Raw genomic sequence first — 20,919 nt, forward strand, 5'->3', positions numbered from 1 at the left:
AGGGTGTGTTTTGTATACAGGTTTTGGTGTAGCTGTGACTGTAGTGTGTACGGGTGATGTTGTAGAAGTGACGTGTGTGTGTGTGTGTGTGTGTGTATAGCTACGCTATAGTTGTGACTGTACTGTACACTTCTGTGAATTTATTTGTACAGGCCACAGTCTTGCTCGGGCTAAAGTGAGTGTACAGGCCACATTGTAGCTGTGACCTGTGTGTGTGTGTGTGTGTTTTACAGGTAATAGTGGAGCTGTGACTGTAGTGTGTGTCATGGTGTAGCTTTGATTGTAGTGTGTGTGTCTGTCATGGTGTAGTTGTGGCTGTGTTGTAGACAGGTCATGGTGTAGCTGTGGTTGTATACAGGTCGCGGTGTAGCTGTGGCTGTGTGTGTATACAGGTCACGGTGTGGCTGTGTGTGTATACACAGGTCATGGTGTGGCTGTGTGTGTATACAGGTCATGGTGTAGCTGTGGTTGTATACAGGTCCTGGTGTAGTTGTATACAGGTCATGGTGTAGTTGTGGCTGTGTTTGTATACAGGTCTGGTGTAGTTGTATACAGGGCATGGTGTAGCTGTGGCAGTGTTTGTATACAGGGCATGGTGTAGCTGTGGCAGTGTTTGTATACAGGTCATGGTGTAGTTGTGGCTGTATTTGTATACAGGTCCTGGTGTAGTTGTATACAGGGCATGGTGTAGCTGTGGCTGTGTTTGTATACAGCAGGGGTCTCAAACTCGCGGCCCGCGGGCCATTTGCGGCCCTCGATACAATATTTTGTGGCCCTCACAGGCAAAAGCTTCCTTATAGTTTGCTTCAGTGCAAACTCTGCAAGCTCTGCCGCTCTCCCGCCGCTAAAGCGAGGCTGCAGAGCCCCCAATTGCCCGGGGGGCAATCCGCCCGGCATTTCCTGGAAGGGCAGAGCTTTCAGCTTCAGCTCTGCCCCTCCTGACGTCAATCCCGCATGGACGCCGCCTCTCCCTGCCCCTCTCTGTGAAGGAAGAGTGAGAGGGGCGGGCAGAGGCGGCGATGCGCCGCGATTGTGAAATTCCTTATGCGGCCCAGCCTCATCCTGACCTTGCCTCCTGCGGCCCCCCAGGTAAATTGAGTTTGAGACCCTGGTATACAGGGCATGGTGTAGCTGTGGCAGTGTTTGTATACAGGTCCTGGTGTAGTTGTATACAGGGCATGGTGTAGCTGTGCAGTGTTTGTATACAGGTCCTGGTGTAGCTGTGGCAGTGTTTGTATACAGGTCTGCGTGTAGCAGTGTTTGTATACAGGGCATGGTGTAGCTGTGGCAGTGTTTGTATACAGGTCCTGGTGTAGCAGTGTTTGTATACAGGGCATGGTGTAGCTGTGGCTGTGTTTGTATACAGGTCCTGGTGTAGTTGTATACAGGTCATGGTGTAGCTGTGGCAGTGTTTGTATACAGGGCATGGTGTAGCTGTATTTGTATACAGGTCTTGGTGTGCCTATGACTGTATACAGGTCATGGTGTAGCTGTGGCTGTGTTTGGATACAGGTCAGTGTAGCTGAGAGATGGTTAATGAAATGCTAACTACATACACCAGCTGCTGCATTTTGATTGATCTATTTCAAGCCTGCATATATTTGCATAACATTAGCATTTCATTTGCATCCACTTTGAGTTATCTGTATGTGGGTGAGCGTGCCTGGTTTCTCTGTTTGTGTACACAGACCCGCGTCTGGCTAGATGTTTTCTCCTGGCCTCTGTTAGAACGCGGGGGTGGAAGTGCGTCAATCAGACGCTGACACTCTAAATAGACCTGTAATAACTGTCTCCTTCTCTTCCCACTCCTCGTTCCGCCACTGTCTGTCCTCGCTGCTGCTGCTGGCAGACAAAGGGTTAGCACAGTCACACGTGGCTATGTGTAGCTTGTGAGTGGTCGGGTGACACACGGAGGGTGTGTCGCTACGTGGTCTGCTGAGTAACACTTCTCTGTTTTGTGAATGTGTGAGGGTGATCTGAGTCAGCAGAACGTGGGGGCCAGTGCGAAAATGTCATCGCTTCAACAGACGCAGCACTTTGTGTTCTCAAGAGGAATGCTGATTGTGTCCTGGGGAACGTTACTCATGTCTGTGTCACCCCTCTAGGAAAAGGACCAGACTTCGGGGCCACTTCTGTGTCACCCTGCAGAAGGAGGGACAGACTCACAGCTCCCTTCTGTCTGTGTCACCCTGCAGAAGGAGGGACAGACTCACAGCTCCCTTCTGCTGTGTCACCCTGCAGGAGGAGGGGCGGACTTGCAGCTCCCTTCTGTCTGTGTCACCCTGCAGGAGGAGGGGCGGACTTGCAGCTCCCTTCTGTCTGTGTCACCCTGCAGGAGGAGGGGCGGGACTTGCAGCTCCCTTCTGTCTGTGTCACCCTGCAGGAGGAGGGGCAGGCTCACAGCTCCCTTCTGTCTGTGTCACCCTGCAGGAGGAGGGGCGGACTTGCAGCTCCCTTCTGTCTGTGTCACCCTGCAGGAGGAGGGGCGGACTTGCAGCTCCCTTCTGTCTGTGTCACCCTGCAGGAGGAGGGGCGGACTTGCAGCTCCCTTCTTTCTGTGTCACCCTGCAGGAGGAGGGGCGGACTTGCAGCTCCCTTCTGTCTGTGTCACCCTGCAGGAGGAGGGGCGGACTTGCAGCTCCCTTCTCTGTGTCACCCTGCAGGAGAGGGGCAGGCTCACAGCTCCTTCTGTTTCTGTCACCCTGCAGGAGGAGAAGCAGACTCACAGCTCTCTTCTGTCTGTGTTACCCTGCAGAAGGAGGGGCAGACAGCTCCCTTCTGTCTGTGTCACCCTGCAGGAGGAGGGGCAGACTCCCAGCTCCCTTCTGTCGGTGTTACCCTGCAGGAGGAGTGGCAGACTCACAGCTCCCTTCTGTCTGTCACCCTGCAGGAGGAGGGGCAGACTCCCGCTCCCTTCTGTTGTGTGTCACCCTGCAGGAGGAGGGGCAGACTCCCAGCTCCCTTCTGTTGTGTCACCCTGCAGGAGGAGGGGCAGACTCCCAGCTCCCTTCTGTCTGTGTCACCCTGCAGGAGGAGGGGCAGACTCACAGCTCCCTTCTGTCTCTGTCACCCTGCAGGGAGGGGCAGACTCCCAGCTCCCTTCTGTCTGTGTTACCCTGCAGGAGGAGGGGCAGACTTACAGCTCCCTTCTGTCTGTCACCCTACAGGAGGAGGGGCCAGACTAATGGCTCTTCTTTCTGTGTCACCCTGCAGGAGGAGGGACAGGCTTGCATCTCCCCTCTGATTCACCCTGCAGGAGAAGTGCAGAACTCTGAGTTCTTTGCCTTTACGTTGAGACAGGAAGCATAGTTGTAATTTATAGAAGGCTGTGTTTTTTTCTTCCCTCACTGTTTATTCAGTTGGCTACAACCTTTTCTACATACTCTGAATTCTATCCAAGGTAAACATAACATACATAGACACCCAACTAAGCAGGTCAGACCTTCGTGTTTTAGCATCGCGTTTGGTGCCCCCTTGTGAGTTTTTCAGATATTACACAGTTGCTGCAGGCGTTGCAACCACTGCATGGAGACTTTCTATTTTTCTTGTGTTGATCCATTCTTTTTTTTGTGTTTATCGTTTCAGATTCTCTGTGATTGAGGACATGATGCTTCCACTCCTCCTGCCTCTGCATCTCTGAGACCCGCGCGGATTGAAACGGTACTTGCCATACATTCATTCTTATTTTATTACTAGCAGACCCAAGGCCCGTTTAAAACGGGCGTAGGGTCTGTGTTTTTTCGCCGCCGCATGTACAGCGCACGCGCATCCGAAGCACGCGCACCATGCCGCACACCGGCCGCCCGCTCACACGCCTGCCTGGCTTCCTGTCCCCGTCCTCCTGTCTGTGTGAGCCTGGGTCCATGCTGTGCACATGCGCAGTAGCAAAAAGCACAGACACGGCTACAGAGAGGCAACCGTCCCTGCTGTACGCAGGAACAGTTGCCTATTATATAGGATTTTCTGTTTTATATAGTAACAGCTTCTGTACACTACAGCAAAGTCCCTGTTGTCTGGAACTCCGGCAACTGGAAAGTCTCAACAACGCATGCCTGAGTGATAACCGTTTTTTTTCGGTGGGGTTTATAAGCTTTTAAATTCTCCCCTTGTGTGGCTTCAATCTAGAGGTGGTGGGGTGGAGACATGGGAGGGGGTGGCACAGGGGTTTGCAGATGAGGCAGTGAACTTCCAATGATACCGAATAGCAAATCTTAGGCTTGACTGCACAGGTGTGTTTTGAGAGAACGTTTGAAGGTTCCAGGCTCAGAGCATGACAGTCAGGCTGGCGAGAGCATTCCTATGTTTACTGCTAGGTACATACGATGTAATTTCCTGTCGCAAGGACAGCCACTGTATGGGAGAGGTTCCAAGGACAGCCACTGTAAGAGAGCGGGTTCCAAGGACAGCCACTGTAAGAAAGCGGTTCCAAGGACAGCCACTGTAGAGAGCGGTTCCAAGGACAGCCACTGTAAGGGAGAGGTTCCAAGGACAGCCACTGTATGGGAGAGGTTCCAAGGTCAGCCACTGTATGGGAGAGGTTCCAAGGTCAGCCACTGTATGGAGAGGTTCCAAGGTCAGCCACTGTATGGGAGAGGTTCCAAGGTCAGCCACTGTATGGGAGAGGTTCAAGGACAGCACTGTATGGGAGAGGTTCCAAGGACAGCCACTGTATGGGAGAGGTTCCAAGGACAGCCACTGTATGGGAGAGGTTCCAAGGACAGCCACTGTATGGGAGAGGTTCCAAGGACAGCCACTGTATGGGAGAGGTTCCAAGGACAGCCACTGTATGGGAGAGGTTCCAAGGACATCCACTGTATGGGAGAGGTTCCAAGGACAGCCACTGTAAGAGAGGTTCCGAGGACAGCCACTGTAAGAGAGAGGTTCCGAGGACAGCCACTGTAAGAGAGAGGTTCCGAGGACAGCCACTGTAAGAGAGAGGTTCCGAGGACAGCCACTGTAAGAGAGAGGTTCCGAGGACAGCCACTGTAAGAGAGAGGTTCCGAGGACAGCCACTGTAAGAGAGAGGTTCCGAGGACAGCCACTGTAAGAGAGAGGTTCCGAGGACAGCCACTGTAAGAGAGAGGTTCCGAGGACAGCCACTGTAAGGGACAGGTTCCGAGGGCAGCCACTGTAAGGGACAGGTTCCGAGGGCAGCCACTGTAAGGGACAGGTTCCGAGGGCAGCCACTGTAAGGGACAGGTTCCGAGGGCAGCCACTGTAAGGGACAGGTTCCGAGGGCAGCCACTGTAAGGGACCGGTTCCAAGGGCAGCCACTGTAAGGGACCGGTTCCAAGGGCAGCCACTGTAAGGGACCGGTTCCAAGGGCAGCCACTGTAAGGGACCGGTTCCAGGGGCAGCCACTGTAAGGGGCAGGTTCCAGGGGCAGCCACTGTAAGGGGCAGGTTCCAGGGGCAGCCACTGTAAGGGGCAGCCACTGTAAGGGGCAGGTTCCAGGGGCAGCCACTGTAAGGGGCAGGTTCCAGGGGCAGCCACTGTAAGGGGCAGGTTCCAGGGGCAGCCACTGTAAGGGGCAGGTTCCAGGGGCAGCCACTGTAAGGGGCAGGTTCCAGGGGCAGCCACTGTAAGGGGCAGGTTCCAGGGGCAGCCACTGTAAGGGGCAAGTTGCAAAGGCAGCCACTGTAAGGGAGAAGTTGCAAAGACAGCCACTGTAAGGGAGAAGTTGCAAAGACAGCCACTGTAAGGGGCAGGTTCCAGGGGTAGCCACTGTAAGGGGGAGGTTCCAGGGGCAGCCACTGTAAGGGGCAGGTTCCAGGGGCAGCCACTGTAAGGGGCAGGTTCCAGGGGCAGCCACTGTAAGGGGCAGGTTCCAGGGGCAGCCACTGTAAGGGGCAGGTTCCAAGGGCAGCCACTGTAAGGGAGAAGTTGCAAAGGCAGCCACTGTAAGGGAGAAGTTGCAAAGACAGCCACTGTAAGGGACAGGTTCCGAGGGCAGCCACTGTAAGGGACAGGTTCCGAGGGCAGCCACTGTAAGGGACAGGTTCCGAGGGCAGCCACTGTAAGGGACAGGTTCCAAGGTCAGCCACTGTAAGGGACACGTTCCAAGGTCAGCCACTGTAAGGGACACGTTCCAAGGGCAGCCACTGTAAGGGACACGTTCCAAGGGCAGTCACTGTAAGGGACACGTTCCAAGGGCAGCCACTGTACGAGAGAGGTACATCCGGAGGTAATGGTTTTTGTCTTACAAATTGTCTTTTGCCGTTGCAGTCTGGATGTATCGCTCACAGGAACAGTTTTCATCCCGCTTTCCCCGTGACCCCTTCATCAGTGGAATCAACACGGCATGGAACCCGCCACCACACCCCCGAGCATGGGCACCATCAGGAAGGTAAGGCTTTAGGTCCCTCATAGCCTTCTCTCCTGTAGATGTGCTCTTTAGATGGGTACATGCGCTGACCCTTGCCATCTGTCTCGTCATTCGGATCTTTCTGTTTGCTTTTGGTGGTGTGATGAACCTCTTTTTTTTGTTTTTGTTTTGCCTATACTGCTGTCAACGCCTCCCCCTGCTTTCTCCTTCTCTCCCAGATGCTCTTCAAATCCTAACCAACCTCAACTGCCCCCTCACTTACCGTCCAGTCATGTGACAAACATTGGTCACCCCAGCAAACCTTATTACCCCCTCGGGTAAGTGTCTGCATGAGGGCACTGCATGTAGGGGTTACCTGAGCACTACCAGAAAGTTTTTGTATTTTCATTGTGATTTAACGCGGAGCTCCAGACATGGCCGTGATTGCTGACCTTTACCAAAATTAATATACAACTCTATTTTTTTATTTTTTTATTTTTTTTTTTAAACTGCTCCTCTGATTAGAAAACTCAGCCCGGTCACTTGAGACCAATATGCAGGTCAGGTGTCTGAAGAATAGTTTAATGTGGGATGGGCTGAACTTCAGTTTAGTGCATATGTGCACTGTACAAATGTAAAATGATCTGTTTGCCCCTCAAAATACACACACACACACACACACACACACACACACACACACACACACACACACACACACACACACACACACGTGTGTACACACACACACACACCCACGTGTGTACACACACACACACACCCACGTGTATACACACACACGTGTACACACAGACACACACACACACGTGTGCACACAGACACACACACACACACGTGTACACACAGACACACACACACACGTGTGCACACAGACACACACACACACACGTGTACACACAGACACACACACACGTACACACACACACGTACACACACACACACACACACACGTACACACACACACACGTGTACACACACACACACACGTACACACACACACACGTACACACACACACACGTGCACACACACACACGTGCACACACACACACACACACACGTGCACACACACACACACACACACGTGCACACACACACACACGTGCACACACACACACACACACACGTGCACACACACACGTGTACACACACACGTACACACACACACGTGTACACACACACGTACACACACACACACACACACGTGTACACACACACACACACACACACGTACACACACACACACACGTGTACACACACACACACACGTGTACACACACACGTGTACACACACACGTACACACACGTACACACACGTACACACACACACACACACACACACACACACGTACACACACACACACGTACACACGTACACGTACACACACACACGTACACACACACGTACACACACGTACACACATGTACACACACACACACACACGTGTACACACACACGTACACCCACACACACACACGTACACACATACACACACACACACGTACACACACACACACACACGTGCACACATACACACACACACACGTACACACACACACACACACGTGCACACACACGTACACACACACACACACACGTACACACACACACACACACACACGTACACACACACACACACACGTACACACACACACACACGTGCACACACACGTACACACACACACACACACACGTACACACACACACACACACACACGTACACACACACACACACACACGTACACACACACACACGTACACACACACACACACACACGTGCACACACACGTACACACACACACACGTACACACACACACACACACACACGTACACACACACACACACGTACACACACACACACACACACACGTACACACACACACACGTACACACACACGTACACACACACACGTGCACACACACGTACACACACACACGTGCACACACACGTACACACGTACACACACACACACACGTACACACGTACACACACACACACACGTACACACGTACACACGTACACACACACACACGTACACACGTACACACGTACACACACACACACGTACACACGTACACACGTACACACACACACACGTACACACGTACACACGTACACACACACACACACACACGTACACACACACACACGTACACACACACCCACACCCACACACATACATGCACACGTACACACACGTACACACACACACACGTACACACACACCCACACCCACACACATACATGCACACACACACACACACGTACACACACGTACACACACGTACACACACGTACACACACACACACACACACACGTACACACACACGTACACGTACACACACACGTACACGTACACACGTACACACACACGTACACGTACACACGTACACACACACGTACACACATGTACACACACACGTACACACACACACACACACGTACACACACACACACACACACACACACGTACACACACACACACACGTGCACACACACACACACGTGCACACACGTACACACACGTGCACACACGTACACACACACACACACGTGCACACACACACACACGTGCACACACACACACACGTGCACACACACACACACACGTACACACACACACACGTACACACACACACACACGTACACACACACACACACACACACGTACACACACACCCACACACATACATGCACACACACACACACGTACACACACACGTACACACATGTACACGTACACACACACACGTACACGTACACACGTACACACGTACACACATGTACACGTACACACACACCACGCACACGTACACACACACCACGCACACGTACACGTACACACACGCACACCTGGACCACCTCCTTGGCTGTCTGCATACAAACATCTGGCCAGCTTCACCTGTGCGGAGCTCCTCTTTAAACCAAAGCTTGGAACTTGGCGATGCATCGGATGTCATGTAGGAGGGGTTATTCGGCGAGGTTGCTGTGATGAAGGTTTTAGTGTCGTTTTGCTTGTTTCAAGTGGCCCTATCTGTCAAAGTTCACATTTAACCTGTAGGACACACACCTGAACCGCCAAAACGCCACCCCTTATTAAAAACGAGCTAAAATGAATTTTTAAGTCCAGCGGAGACCTATGCATCGTGTGACATGATTGGAGCTGCAGACAGGACGGACAGTCTTTAATTTTATTTTTTTAAGTAGCTGGAGACGGGGGCAAGTTCTGTTTTTACTTGGGGCTTCTTTTGGTACCCTGTAGGCTTACTGGTCCCTTAGTTTCCTCCCGATCCACTCCACTTTGCCTCTACAAATAATTGCCAAGAGCGGGCTGCTTATGCAAGCATGCATGGCCTGGGCTGCTGGAAGCGCGATCGTGGAGGTGCCTGCCTGGGTCAACGCATGTGCAGTAGCCCTCTACTGGTCCAATCGGCGAGCTTTCGGAGGGACGCAGAAGCACCACAGAGGAGACCGGGAGAAAACCTGAGGGACCTGTAAGACTACAGGGGTCTGGAAGAAGCCCCAGCTAAGTAAAATAGAACTTTTTCCCCTGCCTCAGGTAGACTTTTTTTTTATAAAGACAAAGAGCTACAAGACCATTCTCATTAAAGTAGAATGAAACTTACCAGTAAAATATTAAACACAGTAAAAAAAAAAAAAAAAAAAAAAAGAATATTAAACCCAGCAACACTGCTCTGATGTCCTTTTTGAAGGCATAGTTACAAACTTCACTGAGGCTAATTGATGATCTTCCTGGTTTCAGAGCAAATGACCAGCTTGACTTGTAATGAAGTCATTACTGAGCAAGTACAGCAGAAACGTTTCCGCACGGTTTGCACAACTTAGTACAGCTCAAGTCAGTCTGATCATTAACCCTTACAGCAACTTGGAAGCGTACTGTAACTGGATAGCGTACTGGTCACGGCTGTTGCATTTGATGTAGGGATTGAGCCTTTTGACCAGGGTTCGAATCCTGGCTCAAGCAAGTATATAAAGCAGTAAGGAGACGTTGGGCAAGGCTCCTTAAAGCAGAGTTCCCCAACCCTGTTCTCATGGCCCACCAACAGTGCATGTGTTGTGGATATTCACAGAGGTAGTTAATCAGCTCTGCTGAGACACTGATTACCTCACCTGTGAATGTTTGTGGTTTCCTGCAAAACCTGCACTGTTGGTGGGCCTTGAGGACAGGGTTGGGGAACTCTGCCTTAAAGGATCCGTCCAGGCAAAATAAACAAAAATGCACTTATCTGGGGCTTCCTCTGGCAGCCGTCCTGTGCCCTCGCCACAGTTCCGGTGGCTTTCGGTCTTCTCCGCTGCAGAAGCTGACCTCGCCAGGTCGGCTTCTCATGCACTCCACTACTGACGTCGTCAGGACTGCACTGCGCAGGCGCAGAACTGCGCCTATGTATTACAGTCCTGATGATGTCAGCAGTGGAGCGCACGAGAAGCCGACTTGGAGCTGCAGCGAGGGCACAGGACAGTTGCCAGGGGCTGGAGGAAGCCCCAGGTAAGTGGAATTTTGTTAATTATTTTGCTTGGACGTATCCTTGTATTGATCCTAGTCACCTGTGGAGCGTGCTTTAAGTGGCTGCAGCCCCTTAAAGTGACTCAGAGCTGGAAAAATTAAAAAGTTTTATACATACCTGGGGCTTCCTCCAGCCCCATCCGCTTGGATCGCTCCCACGCCGCTGTCCTCCGCTGCACACAGCTTCAAGAACTGGGTCCTGTCACTTCCGTCAGTCGGAGCCAGTCTAACATAAGAGAAGTGCGCTGCTTGCATATCACTCCTGCAGCCGCTGGAGAGATACGTGGAGCGCACTTCTCCTGCATGGCTGGCCGCGACTGACGTAGGTGACGGGACCCGGCTACTGAAGCTGAGGACGGCGGCATGGGAGCGATCCAAGCAGATGGGGCTGGAGGAGTCATGGCTGCATATGGGCCCTGTCAGCAAGATTTTTACCAATGCCTCCAATTCTTCTTGAATTCATCACTGCAAAATGCACCAAAACCTTCGAAGTACAGTACTGTGTGTTTAAAGAAAAAAAAACTAAACCTAAAAATCCTCCCCTTTTCAGCTTATAGATGCTTAGCTTGCAAAGCCAACATTTTTGTTTTTGTTTTTTTGTATTTCTTATGCACGTCATAGAACATTATTTTTTTTATGCATAAAGTTTGTTTTTTGTTCTTTTTTTTCCTTTAAAGCAAACTTGAAGTAAAACAAATCGCTACATGTTTGATACTTGCCTGAGTAGAGGGAAGGGTCTGGGTAGTCTAGAAGCAGTGTTCTCCAACCCTTTCCTTAAGGCCTGCCAACCGTGCATGTTTTGTGGATTTGTTTTGTGCATATTTTGTGGGGGTTTTTCCACAAAACCTGTTCTGCTGGTGGTCCTTGAGGACAGGTTTGGGTAACTGTGGTATAGAGCCTTCCTGCTCCTCCGCTGTCTGCCAGTAAAGGTGGTGTTCTCCCCGAACAGCTCTTCTGAACTACTAGTGCCCCCGAGTGGTTCAGAGGATGACTGTACCGCCACAGCCCTTGTGTGAGTCCGGGCAAGCATGTACCATAGCGATTCACTCATCATCGGAACTACTCGGACACAAGTGGTTTCCGAAGAACGGTTCAACCCAGCAGGCCCTAAGCTTTACCCACAGACAGCGAAGGAATGATGGGCCAAATGGAGAAACGGGTAGATTTTATAATTTCCAGAGCCTTAGGCCTACTTGGGTAGGTTGCCTCACATCAGGTGGATGGCTAGAGTTGAAATCTACGCGCTGTTTGGGATCTACTGTTCCCGCCAGTGTGTACTTTTCAGCTACTCTTGCCTTGTGGACCCATTGCTCTCTCCGTTTGTACCAGTCTGACACCGCTGCAGCACGATCGTGTTGACAGCAGAGTTCTGTCTGCCATCATTCATTTTCATTGGCTCCTAACCCCATGATCACTGTCGGCCAATCGCAGTGATCACAGCTCCGTTCTGGTAAAAAAAAAAAAAAAAAAAGTCTCAGGTCCTTTAGGGGCCAGAGACCACCTGTACACAATGTATGTAAAAATGGGTGTCTTGATCAGCTACATTTTTATGTTCTGCTAGGAGTCGTTTCGGGTCCTCTTTAAGGAGGAGTGTTTGAGACCAAAACTTAACAGGTGGCTGGGGTTGTCTGAGGAGGGAGTGAAGGTCGAAGACCTTCACAATTTATTTTTCTTAACATTTTTGTTTATCAAACTTTTATGCATAGTTAACTGGGAAAGTTCTATTATTACACATCTGAGGTGGAGCATTTAAATGTTTGTACTTCCATTTGGTGGGAGGAGCTTTCTTCCAGAATTGTAAGTAGTAAACATGGATGTCACCGGAGTGTTGTTGGCTCACGTCTCTGTGTTTGTTCCCGTTTCGCCTCCTGTCCTCTCCAGCTCTCCTCCTGGGCATCGTTATGGGAAGTTGGAGCGTGTTCACTCCTGTGTGCAGAGCCTCTTACGTGACGAGCAGCAGCCGCAGATCTGGGAGCAGCTGGGTCAGATCTACGAGTCGGAACAAGAATGGGAGGATGCTGTGCGATGCTACCAGGCCGCCGCCCGCTACCATGGCGGCTACGAGCTCACTACACACATCTCTCGCCTCCAGCAGGTGGGTGAAGTGATGAAAGTGGAGCAGACACCGGTTACGTTCTCTCCGCCTTTCTACTTCCTTGTTTTACCTCTTAACACAATTGTCAGTAGATCAGCTGTGAAGCCAACCCCTAATAATCGAAGCCAAGCACATATTTACAAAGGAGGCTTATAGTGAACAGTCAAAATGTTCAGTAGTTTTACTTTTTAGTTTCAACAGACTTTTATTGGGCACTAAGTGCCAAAGTTGCACAAACAGAAGAACATAGTAGCGTTATATAATAGGTCTGTAAATGCCCAACATGGGCTACAGACATTTGAAGGTACATAAGATTTTGAGTTACAATTACGCTCACAGTAGAATAACAGGTCAGAATTGTATAACAGTACGAGGTAAAAACATATAGTTAGGCATAATGGGGGTCACAGCCAGCTCTATTACAAGATCAACGTTATATAGATTTATGCTCAGTGGTATGTTAGCGAAGTTTCTGTAACTTCAGGTATTATCGTCGTTTACGGGGGGGGGGGGGGCATACAAGGTTAGGTTGAGCATGTTGTGGGGATATGGGGGGGGGGGGGGGTCCTTCATGCGGATAAGCTGAGGCCTAATTGTGCCTGGGTTCCCCTAGATAATTTACATGAGGCCCAAGGCTCCCACACCTTCTGGAATTGCGGAAGTCTGTCGTTAATAATAGCATTGATACGCTCACAGGACATTATGGAGTTTATTTTTTCCAATACTTGTAGGTATGAGAGGTGGGGTGAGTTCCAATTAGCAGCTATGTGGGTCTTTGCTGCAGTAATTATAAATTGGACTAGTTTGTGCTGGGCATACGCCAGTGCTTTAGGTTTGTATCCCAAGAGGAAAATTCTCGGGTCAAGTGTGATAGGTTTAGGGATTAATTTGTTTAGTGTGAGGCGTATCCTTCCCCAGAGGCGGGAGACCCTTGGGCATGAGAACCATATGTGGTACATAGTACCTATAACTTTGCAACCTCAGTAGTTTTACTTTTTGAGTATGTAAAGTGATCTGAGCTTCTCTGATGGCTATTCATCACCTTGAAGGACTAATCTGGTGGCTTGAGAGGTCAAAAGACACTTGGCAGCATGACTAATTTACAGGACATTCCCTGTAAGAAAAATAAGGACATCCAGTTTTCGCTGGTGATGTAGTTTATCGTGTTATCGGGTTATATAGCACAGATTTCCAAGGTTCTGGTGGCCTCTACTAGTTGTGTTTTTTGAGGACTGTCCTTGTCCTGTTCACATGACTTTACCCAGTTACAACAACCATTTTGTTCTGTACCACAAGGAAACTTTATGAACTCAGCAAAAAAAAGCTCTGTTCACATTTCAGGTCCCCTCCAGATTTAAACCTCATGACCTCCTCCATAATCGTCCTTTGATAGAGAAGTTGAAGTTCTTGGATGCCCTAAATAGTTCTCTTCATAACCTGCTGGTCACATCATTCCATTCTCTTCATGGACACAGAATGAGTATCATTGGCCAATGTAGCTCAAATGGTTAGTCCAGCCAAGTTAAACCACCTAGAAAATTGTAACATCTGTTCAGTACTCTAAAGATAGCGATTGTGAGTCTGTCCTTAAAACAGGGTTAAAGTTATCTGTCAGCTTTTAATTCTCTAGAAAAAGTTAAAACTTTAGATTGTTGATCATTTCTTTTTCTCTTTTTTTTTTTTGTTTTCTTCCCCCTCCTTCAGACTCACTTGTGGAACATGCACTCCCAGCCCCCGCACCACCGACCTAAAACTTTGCCCCGCTTACAGCAAGTGTGGGACCTTATGCAGCATGAGGTGAGTTGGTGTTCCGGAAGTCCATAGGTCAGCCGTTTTTTGTGTGTGACTAGAACCTGAATGGAACTGTTTGTTTTCTATCTCTAGCAAAAGAGGCATTTTGGAGCCAAACGTGGACCCCCGCAATTGAAGAGACAAGTTCCCCCCTCGGATTCTCTCCAGTCACCCCCACATAATTCACATGGCGGAGATGAGCAGCCCTTGAAACGGAGGAGGAGTGGCAGTCCTGAACAGGTGAGGGCTTCATATTTAAGCTATTTTGATCAAACAACTTCACGTATCCGCTAACCTGGTTGCAGTGAATGTCTGGAATATTTGGGTTTAGAGGAACAAATCGGACCTTGGAGTGGGTACAATGAACTAGAGCAACTCTCATATGCTAAAGTACAGAGCTAATATTAGTCTCAAAAGTGCAGTAAAAAAATTGAATTAAAGAGAACCCGAGGTGTGTTTAAAGAATGTTATCTGCATACAGAGGCTGGATCTGCCTATACAGCACAGCCTCTGTTGCTATCCCAAACCCCACTAAGGTCCCCCTGCACTCTGCAGTCCCTCATAAATCACAGCCATGCTGTGAGGCTGTGTTTACATCTGTAGTGTCAGTCTCAGCTGCTCCCCCCCCCCCCCCCCCCCTCCTGCAGAGCTCCAGTCCCTGCCCCCGTCCCTTCCCTCCAATCAGCAGGGAGGGAAGGGATGTAGGCGGGGACCAGAGTTCTGCAGGAGGCGGGGAGAGCAGCAGACTGACACTATAGAGATAAAAACAGCCAGCTCTGACAAGCTGTTTGTCAGCAACGTGGCTGTGATTTATGAGGGATTGCAGAGTGCAGGGGGACCTTAGGGGGGTTTGGGATAGCAACAGAGGCTGGGCTGTATAGGCAGATTCAGCCTCTGTATGCAGATAATATTCTTCAAACCCACCTCTGGTTCTCTTTAAGTCTTCCGCCTAGGATGTGCAGGTACAGAGCTCCAACTGCTGTGGCATAGCATCCCTCTAGTCTACACAGCCTAACATCTCTGTAGTTTACAATTTTAGTCGTAGCCTAACCCCCCTCTGGTCTACACTGCCAGTTGTAGCCCAACATCCATCTGGTCTACACTGCCAGTTACAACAAAAGTGATGTAATCTACCTTTACTCAAACTAGGAGGTGGATGGGGGCTGGACTTTTGATATCTAGAGTGGCTTCAAACAGAAAAACCATAGACTACCCTTACCCCACCTCCTGCTAAGAGGATCCTCAATTTTGTCTACCTTCTAGCAGATTTGGGTAGGCAAAAGTTGACTTCACGGTTTATAATTAGCAGCATGGATTGAAGGCACAGTGGCAAGGTCTCTTACCCCCCAAACACCCCCCCCCCCCTCCCAATCCCCTTCCCAAGCCCAAAGTACATCAAAAACCTAAGCTGGACCTAAGCTCCCTGCTTGACCCGCCTTCATTTTCCTTCAGACCCAAACACTCAGCAGCAGATAGGAAGTCCAGAGAGCAATGCTATCGTTAAGCAAGGAGGGGCATCATGGGGACAGGATGTTCAGGGCACAGTGTTGATCAGTGTTTGTTTGTAAAAGAGCCTGAAGACCTTCCTATCTCTTTAGGTTGACGAAATCCGTAATGTATTATACTGTAAATGCATTGCTGATTGGGGAAAACTTTGGAACTGGTGTATTTATTAACATTGATCCTCTCATAAGTCAGTTTGCTGTGCATGTGCCCTTTTGAGTTGTCTATTGGTGATGCGTTCATCGGACACGTGAGGTTGGTCTACCTCACAGGTATCGTACTTCAGTCCTTGAGGGCCAGATCCATGCCAGTGTTTAGGATGGACTAAGACACAGAGAAAAGTGTTCTGCTTGATGAACCATACTTCTCCTGATTCAGTCCCATCAATATTTCAGCTTTGCCAAAAATGTGTGAGGGTCTCAGCCCCTGAGGACTGGCGTTTGACTTTCCCGGTCTAGCTTGTCACCTTACAGGGAGGCAGGATAGGCAAGAGGGCAGCATTTTTATTTTTAAAAATCTGATCGATCTTCATTCTAAAGCTGGCCATACACTTATAGATTTCCACCCGATGTGGCAAAATGATCGATTCCTTTCTGGTCAGAATCTATTCCTAACAAATGGTTGACTCCAGCAGGGAAGCTTTGGAAAATCAATAGATCTGCAGCATTGCGCCATTCAATGCAGTCCAATCCGAAATTGGGGGAATCCATCCCCAGCAGATCTGAGTGATTGATTCTGGCGGGGGTAAACGGAACATTCAATATGTATATGGCCACCTTTTAAATGTAGCTACACCATCCTAATTGAATGTGTAGCAGATGGAACAAGGTTAAGGCCGTAAGAAAGCAGACCAAACATTTTAGCTACAAACAAGACAGTGAGTTCTGTGTTTCTGTACCTTTTTTAGCAGAGGAGGGGTAACCCTGGCCTGCATTCCCCTCCAGCCTCAGGGGGTTCTGGGAATCCATACCATCAGCCACCTGCTAAACCAAATGTTTGGAACCCAATAAACCACGAGTCCTGGGGAGAGCGCAGGGATAGGCAGGTAAGTACAATAAATGGAGGAAGCTGAGCTTCCTAAAGAGGCCACGTCTAGTAGACCACTTTGACAATTGCCTTTCTCATTTCTTCCACAGGATCCTCGGACCCAACCTCATGTTCCCTCTTATTCCTCATACTGCCCCCCACGTCCACCACCACTACACCAGCAGCCCCGTCCTCCAAGTGACCTTAGTGAGGCTCGGTGTCAGAGGTCACCTGCGGAGGTCATTCCAGCACCACCTCCTCTCCATGTGCCTTATGACCAGAGAAGACCACACATCGCAACACAAAAGACCTCTAGGACTGATGCATCCACAGTAAGTGTTTAGGTTGAGTCTGTAGACATTTGGCTGTTCTTTTCAAAGTTTTTGTTTTTTTTATAATTTTATTTTCCGCTCTTCTTTTTCAGCCCTCTGATCGCTTTTCTAGTCCTGTCAACACCGCCAGGGTCTGTCCTCCTGCAGAGGAGCCTGACCCTCCAAAACCAGCCTGCCCACCTCCACCACCACCTCCTCTCCAGGCCCAACCTTCTTCTGCCTCTTCGCTCCAGCAGAACTGGCTGCCAGCCCCAGTCAAGGAAGAGACAAAGAGTGGAGATGATCTGGATGACATCTTGTATGGAGAAAGTTTAGGGACAGTCAAACAGGAGGGATATTATTCACCATGCGATAACCCAGTGGGAGATGGGGTCTTCGACCACCGCACTCAGGGCATCACCACCAGCAAAGTCAGGCCAAGGTCTGAGGCCTACCAAGATCCAAGCTTGGATAATATGCTCAAGAGCCTGCGAAAGCATGAGCCTGGGTTATTTGCCTCAAAAGCAGAGGAGGGAGTGATTAAAGAAATCAGTAAAAGTCCTCAGACCCCAGAGTTGGACATGGAAGGCAAGCCTTTAAGCCATGGGCACTCTACGTCCGAGGGCAGCTATTCAGGTGGAAAGAGGTCACCAGCTCAAGAAGAAAATGCCTCATTCTGCACCTCTACAACCACCTACCACAAAGATACCTCAGGAAACATTCAGGTGCTGAGCATGGCTTCTCCACCAACTGCATCTTCTTCAGATTCAACTTCGGAGTCTTTGAGCCCCATTCCAGTCTTATCAGAAAGAAAAGGACATGAGGATGAAAAAGAGCAGCCTGCTGAGTGTAATCAAATCTTTGACTTTCCTGCAGCGCAGCTAGCTGAGCCGTTTGAGGAAGCTACAGAGTTTGCAAAGATTTTGCCAGATGGCTTGGACGACATCATGAAAATGCTGGACGAGTCTATTGAGAAAGAGGAAGAGCATGGGAGATCTAAGAAGTTTATCACCACAGCCCCTGCCACCTGTCCACCATCTGAGGCCAGAGTAGCACCCCAGCCTAAAAGTGTACCACAAACAAATGTTTTGACCACCAGTCCTGGAGGCAAGACGTCAGAAGCCAGATCTGGCGAGTACACGTACTATGGCCCTAAAAAAGCAATATTAGGGCAAGAAGCTGCCAATGAAATAAAGACTGCTCAGCACGGCGGCAGCAGCAGTGTGCTTAAGTCGCTGGCTAGTGTTCTGGAGGGACAGAAGTATTCGTACCGTGGCCTCAAGACTGGAGGAGTCTCAGCCTACTTCAGTGGTGCTACTGTGGTGGGCAAGCGTAATGTTGACCCATACACTGCGCAATCTACCTCACACCGGGCCTGTGATTCGAAAAGTGGAGTGGTCCCTACCTCAGACACATTGGGACAAGGGGTGATAGCAACAAGACCTGCAGTCCGGACAGAAACGGATATCTTGGAGGATATAGCACGTGCTTGTGAGACGTTGGTGGAAGGCACAAAAGCGTCCAGCTGTAACCGGACAGAGAAGGAGGAGAAAGTGGTTAAAAGACCCGATGTCATAGTTGAAACAAAACTTGATCGCCTCTGGGCTCCTGAGAAAAAGGACACTGATGTAAAAATTAAGACTGAAAAGAAGGAGGTTAGTATTGGGAGAAAACCAGAGACTGCTTGGGTGGAGGGTGAGTCAGAAAAGAACTTTGTAAAAAATCCAGAAGCACACCGGGTAGTAGAGAAGAAAGATGCAAAGGAGAATAAACTGCAAACCCCGTGGGGTGCTGATAGAACGGAACGGAAAAAAGATGCAAAGGAGGAAAAACCTCAAACCCTATGGGGTGCTGACAGAGTAGAACGGAAAAAAGATGCAAAGGAAGATAAACTGCAAACCCCGTGGGGTACTGATAGAACAGAACGGAAAAAAGATGCAAAGGAGGATAAACCTCAGACCCCATGGAGTGCTGACAGATTAGAACGGGCAATAAGCCATGTAGACACTGTTAAGGGGATGCTGAAAAAGTCTGTTAAGATAGTTGTTGATAAAAAAGTCTCTGTTGAAAAAACCGAAGAACCTTCAGTTGTTCCAACTGCTTCAGTCAGAGCCGATTGTTCTTCAGAGTCCCAGGGAACACTAGAAGAGGTCGCCAAGACTGAAGCCACTGTTGAGAAACCAGTCACGGTTGTGGAACAGAAGTCTCCCAAGAAATCTACGGCATTGGAGGGGCCAAAAGACCAGGAAAGCACTTCTCCTGAAATGTCAAGTTTGCCAGGGGAAAGTGATGGCCATGATTCCCCTGCAGAGCCAACCGTGGAGGTGATGGAGAGTGCAATGGCAACAGAGATGGAGAAGCCACCGGAGAGAATAACTCTGTCTCTTCCTCCAACTCGCAGCAAGGATGAGAGCCGGAGAAAAGATAGGAGGCATCGCAAGAGTAAGAGGGACAGGAGTAGGAGAGCCAAAGAAAGCCGGTCCGGTAAGGACAAGGACAGGCAGATCTTGGGAAACCTTGATCTCCAGAGTCAGAGCAGGGATGGCCCAAAATCTTCGAAGCAAGGGTCAGGAGCGGAGAGGAGAAAATCCGAGGGAGGGAGACGTGGGGAAGACCACCATCCGACTTCATCTGCTGCCCCTGCCTCTGGCCCAACCTCTGCTTCCCATGGTACGGCATCTTCTGACCTTTTAAAGATGAGACCCTTTACAGAGGGCCCACCAAAAGAGTTGAAGATTAGGCTGATCAAGGTTGAGAGTGGAGATCGGGAGACCTTCATTGCATCAGAAGTTGAAGAGAAGAGGTTGCAGTCCAGTGACCTGACCATCAACCATTCAGCTGCAGAAATCATCAAAGTTATGAAGTAAGTAAGCTTCATGGTTGTGTGTGTGTATATCGGCCAACTTCTAATATGAGAAATAATGATTAGTTAAGGAGGAACTTTACCAAAAGATGAAAGGGGAGCGGAGCAGAATAAAGCAATACATTGCAAGTTGAGAAGTTTAAAAAAGATGGATCAAGAAATGTTTGATGCTCACCATGTAATTTTGTTCATGTTTGATCCACAGTGAGCCTGGAGGTAATCATCTTTACTGCCGGCAGATGAGAAATAATTAGACAGCACCATCTGCCATTATCTATAAACACACCCAATGTAATTGGGCTAAAAGGCTGAGAAAAAAAGGCCCCATATTGCAATGAGGTCCTCAGACAGGAAACAGTCAGGGTCATGTCCATGACATCACACTGTGGCAGGGGTTTCTCCCATAGTATCGGCAACACGGACCCATCTGATGATCTGAGAAAAAGTAACGATTTCTCAGGGGAAAGCGGGGTATCAGCT

General features: G+C 49.5%; 1 protein-coding gene across 7 annotated transcripts in view; it reads left to right on the plus strand.

The window, feature by feature from the left end:
• Positions 1–20,919, plus strand: part of KDM6B (lysine demethylase 6B) — a 222,653-nt gene that overhangs the window by 173,293 nt on the left and 28,441 nt on the right. For 5 of the 7 annotated variants that reach the window (XM_068273979.1, XM_068273983.1, XM_068273982.1 and 2 more), the window contains exons 3-11: positions 3,586–3,660; positions 6,226–6,346; positions 6,544–6,642; positions 12,732–12,945; positions 14,650–14,742; positions 14,830–14,976; positions 17,147–17,284; positions 17,376–17,597; positions 17,690–20,439. In XM_068273979.1, coding sequence (XP_068130080.1) covers positions 6,231–6,346; positions 6,544–6,642; positions 12,732–12,945; positions 14,650–14,742; positions 14,830–14,976; positions 17,147–17,284; positions 17,376–17,597; positions 17,690–20,439 — 3,779 coding nt within the window. In that variant the 5' untranslated portion in view covers positions 3,586–3,660; positions 6,226–6,230. The remainder of the gene's footprint in view (positions 1–3,585; positions 3,661–6,225; positions 6,347–6,543; positions 6,643–12,731; positions 12,946–14,649; positions 14,743–14,829; positions 14,977–17,146; positions 17,285–17,375; positions 17,598–17,689; positions 20,440–20,919) is intronic. The other 2 variants (XM_068273987.1, XM_068273985.1) reach the window with 2 other exon arrangements.

Source organism: Hyperolius riggenbachi, chromosome 3 (assembly GCF_040937935.1).
Source record: "Hyperolius riggenbachi isolate aHypRig1 chromosome 3, aHypRig1.pri, whole genome shotgun sequence".
Taxonomy (NCBI): domain Eukaryota; kingdom Metazoa; phylum Chordata; class Amphibia; order Anura; family Hyperoliidae; genus Hyperolius; species Hyperolius riggenbachi.